The following is a 13,963-nucleotide window of genomic DNA, read 5'->3' as shown; positions in this document are numbered from 1 at the left end:
CATAAATTTTAATTATTTCCCTAGCAATGTTTATCTTCCAGTTTCCTGTGCATATCAGGCCTCCATTTTTAGCAAAACTTGCAATCCACCCATCATGTTTTTCCCACCTTGCTGATGGATAAAGTGAGATCCAAGACATTGATGCAAGCAAAATTTACAGTATTATCCAGAAGCATTTCTATCATTAAAACTATTATTTTTCATGGTAAAAGAAGTAATTCACTACTGGAACTGTACTAAAAATAATAATAAGAGGATTGAATGACTATCATTGAATTCAGCCCATTGTTTTTGGTACACTATGAAGTTCTGACGCTATACCTCTTTATATTACCATGCCTAGGGTTTTTTACCATGCTTAGGGTTTAATCATTGTAGTTATATTTTACAGACATGAAAAAAGTTGCAATCAGAGTTGTGTAATGTTTTTTTCAGCTTGATCTATAAGGTCCTTCAATAGGATTTTACGACCAATCATGGATTTTTGTTGGGAAAATACAAAAGTCTAAGGTTGAATCAGGCTGATACAGGCAACAGAAAGTAAAAAGTCATCATAGATTTCATCCTCTTGTATTAGTTTCAAGAGAGGTTCAATCAGGCCGCTACAAGAAACATAAAGTAAATACTCATGGTCAATTACATCCTCTTGTGTTAGTTTTGAGTGTGGACTTGTATTAATAAAAATTGCCGTCTGTATCTAGTTATACTTGTGCATATGCACAACCCTCTCATATAACCAAGTGGCCAGCATGATGGAACTCCTAAGGTTGATTTCAGAGTTCGCATGAAAAGAGTTTAAACTTTAGATAACTTTTGATGAATTATATTTGTCATAAGAAGAGTTTGAACTTTAGATGACTTTCACTGAACTATATTTACATCAATCCAAATGATTCCAATAATTATGGAAAAGTCAAAAGCATCCTTCAAACATTGAGCGATGGTACCACAATATCATTAACTGTGTATCATTTATAAATGTAGTTGATTTGATTACAGACCTGGGTATCCTTCAGAATACTGTGAGGATCACAAGTGACAATCCACCCAAGGTGCCATCCAGGAACAAACCATCGATTTGATATGCTTCCAAGGGTAACCACTGGAACAATAGTTGCAAACAACCCCATTGGCACAAATGGCTTATTACCAAATACCATGGAAGAGTATGCTTCATCTGATATAATTAATAAGCCTAGCCTTTTAGCTGTCTCTGCAAGCTGAATCATGATTCAACTGTTATTTTTTCAAAAATGTAATTGCATAAAATATGTAGCATCAAACCACATTAGAGTTCTACACTGGTGCAGAATCTCAAACCAGGTAAATTACACAATACCTTAGCTAGATGGCCATGGCTGAAAACAACACCACACGGATTATTCGGATTACTAAGAACAATTGCTACTGTGTTGCTGTCAGCTATTGCTTCAACTTGGTCTAGATCAACTTCCCAATCCCTTTCAGGAATTAAATTATAATGCCGGGCTTGGATATCATTGTATGCTAATAAAACATCATAAAGCGGGTACGATGGTCTTGGCAAGAGAATGTTTGCATCTTTACGACTCAAAACTGCAAAAATGGTTTCCATTGTTTGTGTAGAGCCAGCAGTCAAGTAAACATCATTTGCAGCTAGCTTGTAAGGAAGGCCAGGAGAAAGATGCTCTGCAACAGCCCTGCAAGGAAAGCACGTTTTTCACTAAAATCTGCTGTCAATATTGTAAGTTATTTTATAATGCAGAGCCATGAATTAAAATTTTGAATTTATAGTGCTTAGACCATCAACCAATTTACAATAGTGATAATATTCTAAACTATATTCTATCCACTTTTCAGTTGTATTTTCTCGCAATGTTAAGGAAAAATTTATACTCTTCTTTTTTTCTCTACAGAACAGTTATTTTTCTCTTTCATATTGTGAGTTTTCATCACAACTGATACTGTCAGCAGAATTGAATGAGTGCCATCTGTAACCCATCTGTCACTCGGCCAAAACTACTCACAATTTCCATTGAATGTAAGAAGTCAGAGACACAGAATTTATGTTTTCTAATTTGTATTTGAAAACATGACTACATAATTGAAACAGGATTTATGATCTTTTAATGACAGTATGAAAACATATATTGTTCTCATCGTCATTATAATTTCATTATGATGAAGATTGGTGTTTACCATCGTGGGGGTAACACAACTTAATGCATATATACAGAACAAGGTATTGAATACAAAAATTGTAGAGAACTCAGAAGCAACTTATGTATTCATTCATCATCAAAGCAAGATTACATTTGCAATGCATAACATGTCCTTTCACAAGAAGAGGATTCATACATATAGTACTCGAGGGGGTGCGAGGCGAACCGTCACACCCATATAACTTCCCTTGGTTACGCCAAACTGCCTAACTACTCAATTTCTCGATAACAATTGGTAGCCACCATGAACAAATTTTCCTATGCTTTATTATGTTAAGCATAATTGGAAAAGATATATTATCTGATCACTCACAAGACTTCCATAAGTGGAAAAAACATAGTCACAATATTTTGAAAGAAAAATAAAGCATGATTTCAGTTACATAAAGTAGAGCCCAAAACTATAAGTTATGAATTGTCCAAGTGGTATTTCCTTACTTTAGTCACATTTATAGATGGAAATGGATATTTTTCAAATCATATGAAAGATACACACTAGCACTTGCACCTTTGAAGGGTGCAAGGGTTACGCCAATAGTGTTATATTTATCAAATGATCTCACTATATTTATATTGATGATGTAGAAGGTTTGCTAGTAATATTTTTTTTTATACAATAAAACATTTGATGCGACAATTTCATCTTTTGAGCTATATATACAAGATAATTACATTTTATTTCAAGTATCATTTGATTTAGGCTAGTTTATGGTTTTTTCTATGTAATTGTATATCAATTATTTTGTATTTTAGTATACTTGTGGAAAGTAAAAGTAGATTAAATATAGAAACCATCTAGAAATTTTATTCTAAACACACATGTAAATGTAAGTCCTTGCCTCTTTATTTTGCCAATGTCGATTGTTGCTCCCCCTGTCTATCCCCCTCTCCCTAGCTATATATCTTTCTTACTCACGCATATAGACACTTCTTCTTTCTCCCTACCAACCTGTCGCTTATATTACCCCTCTCTCTCTTTCATCTCCCCCTATCTATTTTACGCTCTCTCTCTCTCTCTCTCTCTCTCTCTCTCTCTCTCTCTCCTCGCTTCTCTTCCTATTTCTCTTCGATCCAAATTCATATTGAATCCTTCCTCATGTGTAAAGAATTGAAAATAAGCGTATAATGAGAAAGATGACACCCATTTGACTTCAGTGAGTAAATCTATTATAGAAGTAATTGGTAGAATACTCGCGTGTTATTAACAAAGACTAGACGGTCAATTTATACAAAAGAATGAGATGATGTTTCCTTAGGAAACGATAGTAAAGAATAGAAACATTATATTCTAGAGAAAGCAAAAAACGAAAGCAAACTAAAGCTAATTAGATATTTACAATAGATAACCATTAACTAATGATAGACGACTTATCTATTATTGTAATACCCTCCCTTAATGGTTAATCTATCTAACACACCAAGCTGTCCTCTGAATTTGACAAACTTATCAGGACCAAGAGGCTTGGTGAGAATGTCTGCAGTTTGATCCGTGGTAGGAACATACTGCAAATCTATAGTTTCGTCTTCAACCAGCTGTGGTATGTAATGACAGTGAACATCCACATGCTTGGTTCGTTTATGGAAGAATGGATTTTGTGCTAACTTGATATGCCTTCATTATCAACAAACAGAGTAGTCGGTCCTGCTGGTGACATCTGCATATCCCCAAGCATCCAACGAAGCCAAACAACTTCACATCCTGCCTTAACAGTCCCTCTATAGAGGAGAGAGAAACTACCTACTGCTTCTTACAGGTCCATGTGATTGCACCGGATCCCAAACTGAACACATCCAAAGGTTGACTTTTTATCATCAACAAAGCCTGACCAATCTGAATTTGTGAACCCACTACGTTTAGGATTAGAACTTCGAGAGTACAAAAGTCCATAATTTGAAGTGCCCTTCACATAACGAAGCACATGCTTTACTGCCATCCAATGATCAGCCTTCAGAGTTGTCATAAAGCATGAAATATAGCTAACTGCGAAGCTGATATCAGGCCTAGTAGCAGAAAGGTAGATGAGGCTGCCTACTAGTTGCCTGTATGTAGTATCATCAACGGAAGGAGAATCAAACTTTGCGGATAACTTGAGACCTTTCTCCATAGGTGTAGATGCAGGCTTGCAATCCTACATACAGAATTTGTCTAACAAGGCCCTAGCATATTTGGACTGAGAGATGAATATACTAGAAGACTGTTGCCAAACTTCAACACCTAGGCAATAATGCATGAGCCCAAGGTCAGCCATATCAAAAGACTGGCTTAAATTATGTTTGATTCTCTGAATCAAAAATGTCAAACTGCCAGTGATGATCAGATCATCCACATAAATAACTAGAAGGATGATGCCACTATCAATAGTCTTGATGTACAGATTTGAGTCTGTAGAACTCATCTTGAAGCCTTGATCACTGAGGTACTTATCAATTTTTATGTGCCATGCTCAAGGGGCATGCTTCAAGCCATAGAGAGCTTTTACCAATCCGAGAACCTGATGATCTTTACCAGCAACCTTGAAAACAAGAGGTTGCGTCATGTAGACCTCTTCATGGAGATCACCATTCAAGAAAGCACTCTTGACATCCATCAGATGGACCTTCCAGCCAAATTGTGCTGTCATGGCTAGGACTAATCTGATGGTGCTCATCTTTGTAGTAGGAGCAAGGTCTCCTCATAATCAATGCCCTGACACTGAGAAAAGCCCTTCGCCACTAAACGAGCTTTACACTTATCCAAAGCACCATCCGATTTGTATTTGATTTTGTAGACCCATTTGCAGCCAATGGGTTTCTTCCCTGGTGGAAGATCATAAAGAACTTAAGTGTTGTTCTTCAGCAGGCTCTGGTGTTCAGATGTCATGGCTTGTTCCCACTCTAGAATTCCTTTAGCCTCGGAATATGTTTGAGGTTCAAACACACTATGAATGTTGGCCATGAGAGCAAAGTTAACAGAATCTGCAGTTTCGCTCTTTTTCCAAGCAATTCTCCCATCAATGAGCTCATCATCACGAAGATCAGCAAGTGTCTTAGCCCACCACTTAGGCCGGATTGGAGAATGACCAACATTAATACCAAGAGATGCTTGATCAGCAGGATCCTTATCAGAAGAATTTGGATCAAACTCAAGTGAAGCATCTACAAAGCGAGGTGACCCTACAGGAGAAGTTGGAGGTGTCTGTACAAGTATCACTGGCATAACTAGAGCTGCAAGAGCTACTGGAGCCCTCCCATCAGGTGGACCTAATGGAAGCCAAATTCTCAAATCATGAGCCTGCATAGGCTAGTCTGTTGGATCAAGAACAGGAGAAACAAGCATGAAAGGTTCTTGCTACTCATCAAAGACTACATCACGACTGTAGATAAGACGAGATGTCCCAACATTGATCAGGCGGTAGGCTTTGTGAAGACTGCTATATCCAGCAAGCATAAGTTTCTAACTCTTAGCATCCAACCTGGTGCGTGAAGCATCAGGGATCCAAACAAAAGCAAGGGAACCAAAAACCTTCAGGTGACTAATTTTGGGCTTGCGACCTAACCATGCCTCTTTTTGAGTTTTACCTTTGACCGCCACTGTGGGTGGCCAATTCAACAGATAAACTGCAGTGTTAACTGCTTCAAAACATGTTTGTGTTCGAGCATGGATCGAGCCATCTCGATGATTGTTTTGTTCCAACATTCAACTACACTGTTCTGTTGTGGCGTGTGGGGTGTGGTTGATTGGCATTTGATGCCATGTGTATCCAAGAAGTTGGAGAAAATATTAGAACAAAATTTTCCCCATTGTCTGATCTAAGAGTAATAATAGATTTCCCGGACTCTTTTTCAACTAAAGGTTTAAACTTCTAAAATATAGGAAATGCATTTGATTTCTTTTTGAGGAAATACACCCACATTTTTCTACTGAAATCATCAACAAACAACAGAAAATACCTGGACCCAAGAACAGGAGGAGTGGCCCTAGGACCACAAATATCAGCATGTGCAAGCTGAAGTACCTGAGAAGCTCGCCATGAGTCGCCACTTGTAAAAGGTGTGCGATGTTGCTTCCCAGCCTAGCATGCGTCGCAAACTCCAAGTTGTTGAGTCTGAATCTTTGGCAATCCAAGAACAAGCTATGAGAGAATGCACATTTAAGTGCACATATCGTTGATGCCAAAGTGCGCTAACAGAAGACCATCAAGAAACCATAGCTAAGTCCTGAGAATCACCAGAATCAGTAAGTCTGAAAAGCCTATAATCCTCAAGACCCACTGCAACAATAGACTTAGTCGCCCGATCAGTGATGCTACACTGATGTAAACTAAAGGTGACTGCCAAGTGTGGAGAATGTCACAGCAACTGACTAACTGAGAGTAGATTTAGTTTCATCCTTGGAACATAGTACACATCAAGGAATATGAGATTCCTCCCAACAGACTGAATCTAAATGTTGCCTTTACCGACAACCGTGTACTCTTCTTCACCACCAAAAATAACAGAGTCTGAATAAGGCTAGTAGTCAGTAAACCAGTCTCTGCGGTGAGTGAAATGACGAGAGGCACCTGAATCAATGTACTAGGTAGACGACTTCACATGATCTATAGGTCTTTTAGCCATGAAGACGTAAAAGGCAAATTCCGCCTACTCAGTGTGCTCTACACTGTTCGCTTAAAGGTTGCGAACCTGATTGCTTAGACTGTGCAGCTAACCATTTTCGACATTCAACCTTCATGTGTCCAAACTTGTGGCAGTAATTGCATTGAATGTTCTTTCGAGAACCATCTAATGCTGGAGCAGAAGACTTCTACTGAGATGGCTGCTGAAACTTGCTTTTATCCTTCTAAAAGGATTTCACAGCAAAAGCTTGCTCTATGGAGGTGGAACTGGAGCTGCTACCAAACTGTTGTTTCCACCAATCTTGCTGAAGTAGCAGCGTGCAGAGATTAGTGAACTTCAAATCGACACCAGAAGATGTGATGTTAAGAGTCTCAATAAAATGCTCATAGGATTTTGGTAAACTCTGAAGACTGATAACCACAATATCCTCTTCCTCCATCTTGCGACCGATGGCAAGTAATTGATCACGGATTTCTTGAATCCGATTTAGGTGTGCCTGGAGCAAGGTGCGCTCATCCATGACAATAGATAACAGAGTGTTTCAGAAAGAAGGCTCTGCTTTTGTTAGAAGTCTCATGAAGACCTTTGAGATGTGTCTAGATCTCAGCAGCTATCTTGTCGTATGGAATCTGAGAAAGTTGGTCATCAGCCACAGATAATTTGAGAAGCATCACTGCCTCTCGACTATTCAAATCCCATGTATCTTGATCAAGACCCGGAGAAGTCAAACACTTTGTAACACCCAGAACAAGTTGATCGATGTTCCGATATTCAAAAATTGCGATGATCTGCTACTTCTAGGTACCATAATTTTGACCATTGAATTTAGAGTTATGCTCTAGCAGAATGTTTGTCAAAGATGCCATGGCATGTTTTCCAATGAAAATCTATGAAGACACATTCTTCAAGGCAAAAATATGGAAGACCCAGAAAAATCAAAGAGTGACCCAGAAGAGAGCTCAAAAAACCCAGAAGGAATATGTTGTCATTTTCTGGATCCATTAGCTCGAAAATCGAGGCACAAAATTCGAGGTACCCAGAAAAACGGACGACCACCCAGTGGAGCTCTCAAAAAACCCACCAAGAATTTGTGATCAAAAATAATTTTGAGGTCAAAAACTAAGGTTTCAAAGAAAACTCTAGTCGGCAGCTATGGAGGTCGATAGTTGCAGAAAAATGGTGGATTGCTGATGAAGAAACACCCAAAAATGGAAGATTTGATTGCAAAGAGGGGCAGTTAGGTTGTATGAAGCAAAAAAAAAACACCATTCATAGCAAGAAAACGCGAGTTTCATTAGACATTGCAGGCTGAAATCGCATTTTTTTCAAACACTCGTGATTTGCAAAGAAAGCACTACGCCCCTTCAGCAATGTGGAACAGACGCCCATGGTGTGCAGAGAACGTTGAACTAAAAGTCAAAGTGGTGAAATCCGATGCGATTTTAGAGCTCGTGATTTGCAGATGCATTTGAGGGTGTGATTTGCACAAAAAACCACCAGATCTGCAATTTTCAGCAGAAGTTTTCTTCTAAAAAAAACCTAGAAAAGGATAGGAAACACACAAATCCTTCACAAAAACGGAAAACCCTAGAAGGGTTTTGGAGAAATCGCAGAAATAATTCCAAAAATTTTGAAGCAAATAATTTCAAAAAGAAATTATAGAATTTTTGAAAAATTTTGAAGTATTAGCTCTATACCATATTACAAAGTAATTGGTAGAATACTTGCACGTTATTAACAGAGACCAGATGATCAATTTATACAAAATAATGAGACAATGTTTCCTTAGGAAACGATCATAAAGAATGGAAACATTCTATTCTAGAGAAAGCAAAAAACGAAAGCAAACTAAAGCTAGTTAGATATTTACAATAGATAACCATTAACTAATAATAAACGACTTATCTATTATTGTAATAAAATCTAGGTTCGATTAGGAATTTGAAATGAGTGGACATGGAAGTTTTGAAAAAGGGATTATCCTTAGTAGCACAAAAAAGAATCACTTCATTTTCTACCTTATAAATTCTATCACTCTTGATTATTAAAATGTTGGTGTGGATCCTTACATTCAAAATCAAGAAATCTTGATTATTAGAAAATCTCTATAAATTTCTTCCTTCATTTATTGTAATACAATTTATTTTTTTGTTTTCAACCTAAGTCCTCTTAATCTTCAAAATATTATTATGCTTGTGAACATGAGTTTTCTTTTGTGTGTAACCAATGTTTTTTGTCTCTAAATATATCCCACCATTCAAGTGGATTTGAGCAATGTGAAAACTGATTTTTTCATGGGAATTTTTCAAATTAAGTTTGTTAATAATGTTTTCCTAATAGCTCCATCTCTTTCATAATAAATCTTCTCCACTTGTAATAATATTTATATCTTGATTAGGGTATGTTAGTGTAATGACGAAAAAAATTGTCACACAATATTATATTATTTGTTAGTGATCAACTTGGTTGACTTTGATTTGAACTGTTATAAATTATCAATGGGAACCTTTATTTTATAAATTGTAGACTTAGCTGTACATTTATATAGATGAAGAGCACTTGAAAAACCTGAAAAATTCGGTAGAGTGCGGTATCAGAATTATTAAGTGAAATTCCGCTTTTCTCGTTTCACTATTTTCTACTGAAAAGCACTAACAAAATATCGCTTTTATGTTTTAGCTGTAAATCGCTGAAATTTTGTCCCATGAATTTTTTCTTTCCCCTTCAAGATTTCTATGAAATACCACATTCTTCACTTGACTCTCTATTTATATATTTTTTCCTTTATTCAATATTTTAGATCTATTATAAGATTCATCACCACAGTGAGACAATAAGAAAGGAAAGATAAACTTATTCTTACTCACACAATAGTTTTATGATATATCTATTTTTTCTATGTTTCCCAATACACAGACATGAATATTTTGTTGCTATGCTATATAGCTATTATGTCCATATATCCTTTTTTTCATATTTCAAATCACAATTATATTGTTTTACTAATATTTAAATGTATCAACATAAAAAATTGCAATATTTGTTATTTTGTAAATAGCTCCATAAAGAATCTAGCCAATTCTACTACTTCTCCATAGTGTACCGTTCAAGAAAATTATCCCATTATAATTTTTTCCCTTTAAAAAAAATGCGTCAGGAGTACTAGTTCAAACCAATTTTACTTGATAATTCCTTTTCATTCAAATTTAAGCTTTGTAATGATCCAGGTTCTTTATAGATTATAGACTCGATAACTGCTCTATTTTGAGTAGATTTTACCCGTTGAGGGGAGCTTGCAGAGCATTTCCGTTGGTGTGTGAGCAAACATTAAGATCTGACAAAAATAAAACAATGTGGTGTGTGTAGTGATTGCTGATCCGGGAGGCAGTGTATTTGTGACTAACCCTAAGAAGCCAGGAGGCGGTAGACGACTGTGTTTCTAAATGCTGATTGGTTAACTATTTCCTGGCTCTATTTAAAAAGTCCGAAAACTTCTATGTTACCTAGGGACATGTTTCCAGCCCTAAGCCTTGAGTTTCGGAAACCGTCCCCGTTTCGAGGACTTAGGGACGGCTGGAAACATTCCAAGCCATCCCCACCCAAGCAAGAAAATTGGAAACCCATCCCTGAAACTTCGAAAACGGTCAACGCATTTCCAGAGGGTGTTGACCGTCCCGGGGACTCTATAGTCGTTTCCCATCTATCCTGGGGACTGCTTGAAGTTTCCAATTTTAAAATAGAATTCAACTTTTTTTTTAAAAATTAATATATGGTGATTTTCTGCCCATTCGCTGGCCCCACATTAAAATAATAAAATATGTTAATATAACCCATGTTGAAAGATTTTTTTTTTGGAAGCTGTTACAAACTTAGCATCCAACTATGCCTGAAAATTAAAACTTCAACTTTTGTTCAACAAACAAGACCTGAAAATGATTGTAAATCAAACTTCTAATTGATATTCATATTGCAAATCTAGAAATGATTGTCATGTCCCCATTTTGGAGGCAATTTGATTTAATTAATTTAATTAATTAGGTTGTTCAAAATAATGAATATTTTATAAGGATGACTAATTAATTATTTTAATTAAATAAATAAGTGGTATTAAGTTAATTATTTATAAAGTTATCAAATAAATAGATATTAAAAAGGTAACTTTATATTTAATTAATTTAATAAAGTGACTTGAATTAAAATATTTTATAAAGTCACTTAATAGATAAAATAAAATAATGTTCTAGAAGCTTCTGGAGAAAGTGGAGAAAAAAGAATAAATAGGCACCCCGGGCTTCATTCTAATCATCCAGTTGTTTATTTCTCTTTTGAAATCAAATTGTGATTTAGTCACATAGTCTATTGTGGAGCCAAGCGGTTTCAGAAAGTCAATTGATCTTTGGGAACGAAAACTCTCTTGGATTAGCATAACTAAGGAAGTGAATTTGGAGGTGATATTTCAGTCACTTCAGCTAGGGCATCATTGGGCCTAAGGCCATTTTCAGCATTTCAGCATTTCAAGAGGCAATTTTAGCAGAGTCGAAATTACTGGAGGTCATTTCTAGCAGGTCAGAAATTATATGAAGCCATTATAAAGCAGGCCGAAAAAAAAAGCAGTTCGAAAAAAAAGCAGGCCGAAAAAGCAGACCCGAAAAAAGCAGGCGGAAAAAGCAGTCCGAAAAAACAGCTCCAAAAAAAGCAATCCGAAAAAGTAGTTCGAAAAAGAAAAACGAGAAAAGCAAATTCGGAAAAAAAAGCAAGCAACAGGGGCAGCAGCTAGAGAGGCACGACTTGGGCACTTAAGGAGGTTATTTTTTGTTCAGTGGTATTGCAATTCATCTATTTTCAAAGGCAACTTCATATACTAGGTGTGATGTGTATTTTTCATAGTTGCCTTTCACTATAGGGTGTTGTTGTAATTGTCATTTTATATCAGACCTATCATTCATTAATAGATACATCATTCATTGTTGCATTTCTCACAATGGTATCAGCAATCCATGGCTTTAGTTATATTTAATCATGCATGTGATTAGCGTACTGCTGTAGGGGAGTATTTAAGTTAGATATTTAGTTTTGCATTAGTTTTCATTGGCAACTGTAGGTGCATATTACTTACCAGCAATCAACATATTTTGATATCTTTGTAAATGCCAAAAGTCTTGGCTAACTTAGTATGAATATTATATTGGATACTCATTCTCAATCAAGGAGATACAATTGTTGGTCATTAATAGTTGTCTTTGAGCATTAATATATCATTTCTTATCAGCCAGTTAGTTGCATACCAACTGTTTGTTAAAATACCAGTTGGCTGTAGGTGATCATTTTCATGATTAGAACTCATATATGCATTCACTATTGCCAAAATTAGTTGCATATTTATGTTAGGTCATTGATTAGACAATTTGGAGTCTTTTGTAAGCATTCTCTTTGAGGCAAATCCAAACAAGAATCACTGCAGCAATCTGAAAAGTTATATCAGTCAGATGACCCTTGCTTGCAAAGTGTTTGATGAAATGTCAAACAACTGAAGTATAAAGATTTTTTTGTGATTGAAGAAGTTATAACCTGTTGGGGTTATTACAATGGTATCAGAGCTATTGACCTGCCATCCTGTTGGGTAGATTGGACATTGAATCAGTTAGCTAATCATGTTTACTTCAAGTACTCAAAAGCAGTGGGGCAAGGATATGAAGAAGCTTAAACAAAATTTGAAAAAGTTGGATGAAAGTCAGAAAAGGATGAATGAATTGATGGTTTCCATGTTTAAGAGGATTACATCACAGAACAAAGAGAGAGAGGAACAAGAGGTCTCTACAAGTGAGGTATCTAGAAACCTCTACAAGAAGTTTGCAGCAGTTGGTGACCAGCAGATAGCTGAATCTAGGGAGGACAAAAATCAGACTAGCTTGGAGGAAGATGTTGGGCACACAATACTTCAGAAGGTAGTGGGAATGGATATTACGAAGATTGATAGTAACGGTCAACTTGATACTCAGGTTGAGACAATTGTATACAGGTCGTCAGAGGGTGATGTCACAGGTACTCGGGATGGTTTAGTTCCAACAGGCAGTGACTACAACGAAGTGGGTTCAGATGATGATTATGAGGATGTTGTTGTGCATGATGGTGGGATACTTGGTAGAGATGAGCAGACATTGAGCATTCATGACTTTGCTGAGAGAGAGTACCAGGCACAGATAGATGCTTCGTCACATGAGGTTGAGGTTGGTAGTACTTCACATGATTTGTCCAACCAGCTGAAGGTGAGCAAAGACAGTATTGTGACTTCATTATCTTTTCATGACAGGGTGCGGGATATGATAGAGGATCACATCCAAATGATTCAGTTACAGGGTAGACATAAGGGAGTTCAGGCAAAGTCTTCTTGTGTTTGACTTACAGGTGATTAGGGAAGGAATGAACACGATGAAGTTGAGTTATTTATATCTTCTATCAGATCGTGACCATCTTCTTAGCCTTGTCGGAGACTATTCAGATGCCTTGAGGAGGAAGGAGGAGGAAGTTGACAAGCTTTCTTGCGAGCTTGAGGACACTCGAGCTTCTTTGGTAAATACTCCATTGGCATTACAGGACTGGGAGAGACATGGGGATAAGCATGGCATGGAGTTGAGTTTAGTTTCATCTTGCACTCCTGATACTCAACTTTCTACGGCAAGCAGATCATATGTGGTCGCTGATAATGTTGCGAGTTCATCTTGTATTCACATTCAGGATACAGGGACAATGTCAAACAGGTATGTGGAGTTAGTGGGTATTAGTCATATTACTCAGGTGAGGAGTTTGCTTGAGTTACCAGCTGTTTCTAGTTTACGGATATGGACTTGAGATTGTTTCATTGGTGTTTGGGATTCAGTTGACTGGAGATCTTTAACACTTTTTGGTAGCAGTGATTGTTTGGGTGCTATCATGGATTTGATTAGCAAATTGCACGGTGTTGTCTTTTCTTGTGCCAGCAGCTTGTCCGATATTGGTATTAGTTTTTATACACCGATGTTGGGCTTTGTTCATATATCCAGTCGACCATTCTTGCTGGAATCTGTTGATGATCTTTCATATTTGGCAGTGTGTACAGATGAGTCCCAGGATCCTATTGGCATTGATGACATCCAGGAGGATGCAGTGGGCAGTTTTGAAGACTTAGT

The 13,963-nt window shown here is 36.9% G+C and overlaps 1 protein-coding gene across 2 annotated transcripts in view; it reads right to left on the bottom strand.

Annotated features, from left to right (window-relative positions):
* Positions 1 to 13,963, bottom strand: part of LOC149579412 (tyrosine aminotransferase-like) — a 99,632-nt gene that overhangs the window by 68,949 nt on the left and 16,720 nt on the right. For both annotated transcript variants that reach the window (XM_089832571.1, XM_089832575.1), the window contains exons 3-4: positions 1,340 to 1,679; positions 1,002 to 1,220 (exon numbers count right to left, since the gene is read on the bottom strand). In XM_089832571.1, coding sequence (XP_089688697.1) covers positions 1,002 to 1,220; positions 1,340 to 1,679 — 559 coding nt within the window. The remainder of the gene's footprint in view (positions 1 to 1,001; positions 1,221 to 1,339; positions 1,680 to 13,963) is intronic.

This window comes from Cupressus sempervirens, chromosome 1 (assembly GCF_028749045.1).
Source record: "Cupressus sempervirens isolate cs-2001-9-10 chromosome 1, ASM2874904v1, whole genome shotgun sequence".
Taxonomy (NCBI): domain Eukaryota; kingdom Viridiplantae; phylum Streptophyta; class Pinopsida; order Cupressales; family Cupressaceae; genus Cupressus; species Cupressus sempervirens.
Note: the sequence above shows the minus strand (reverse complement) of the source record. Positions and strands in the feature narration are given on the sequence as shown.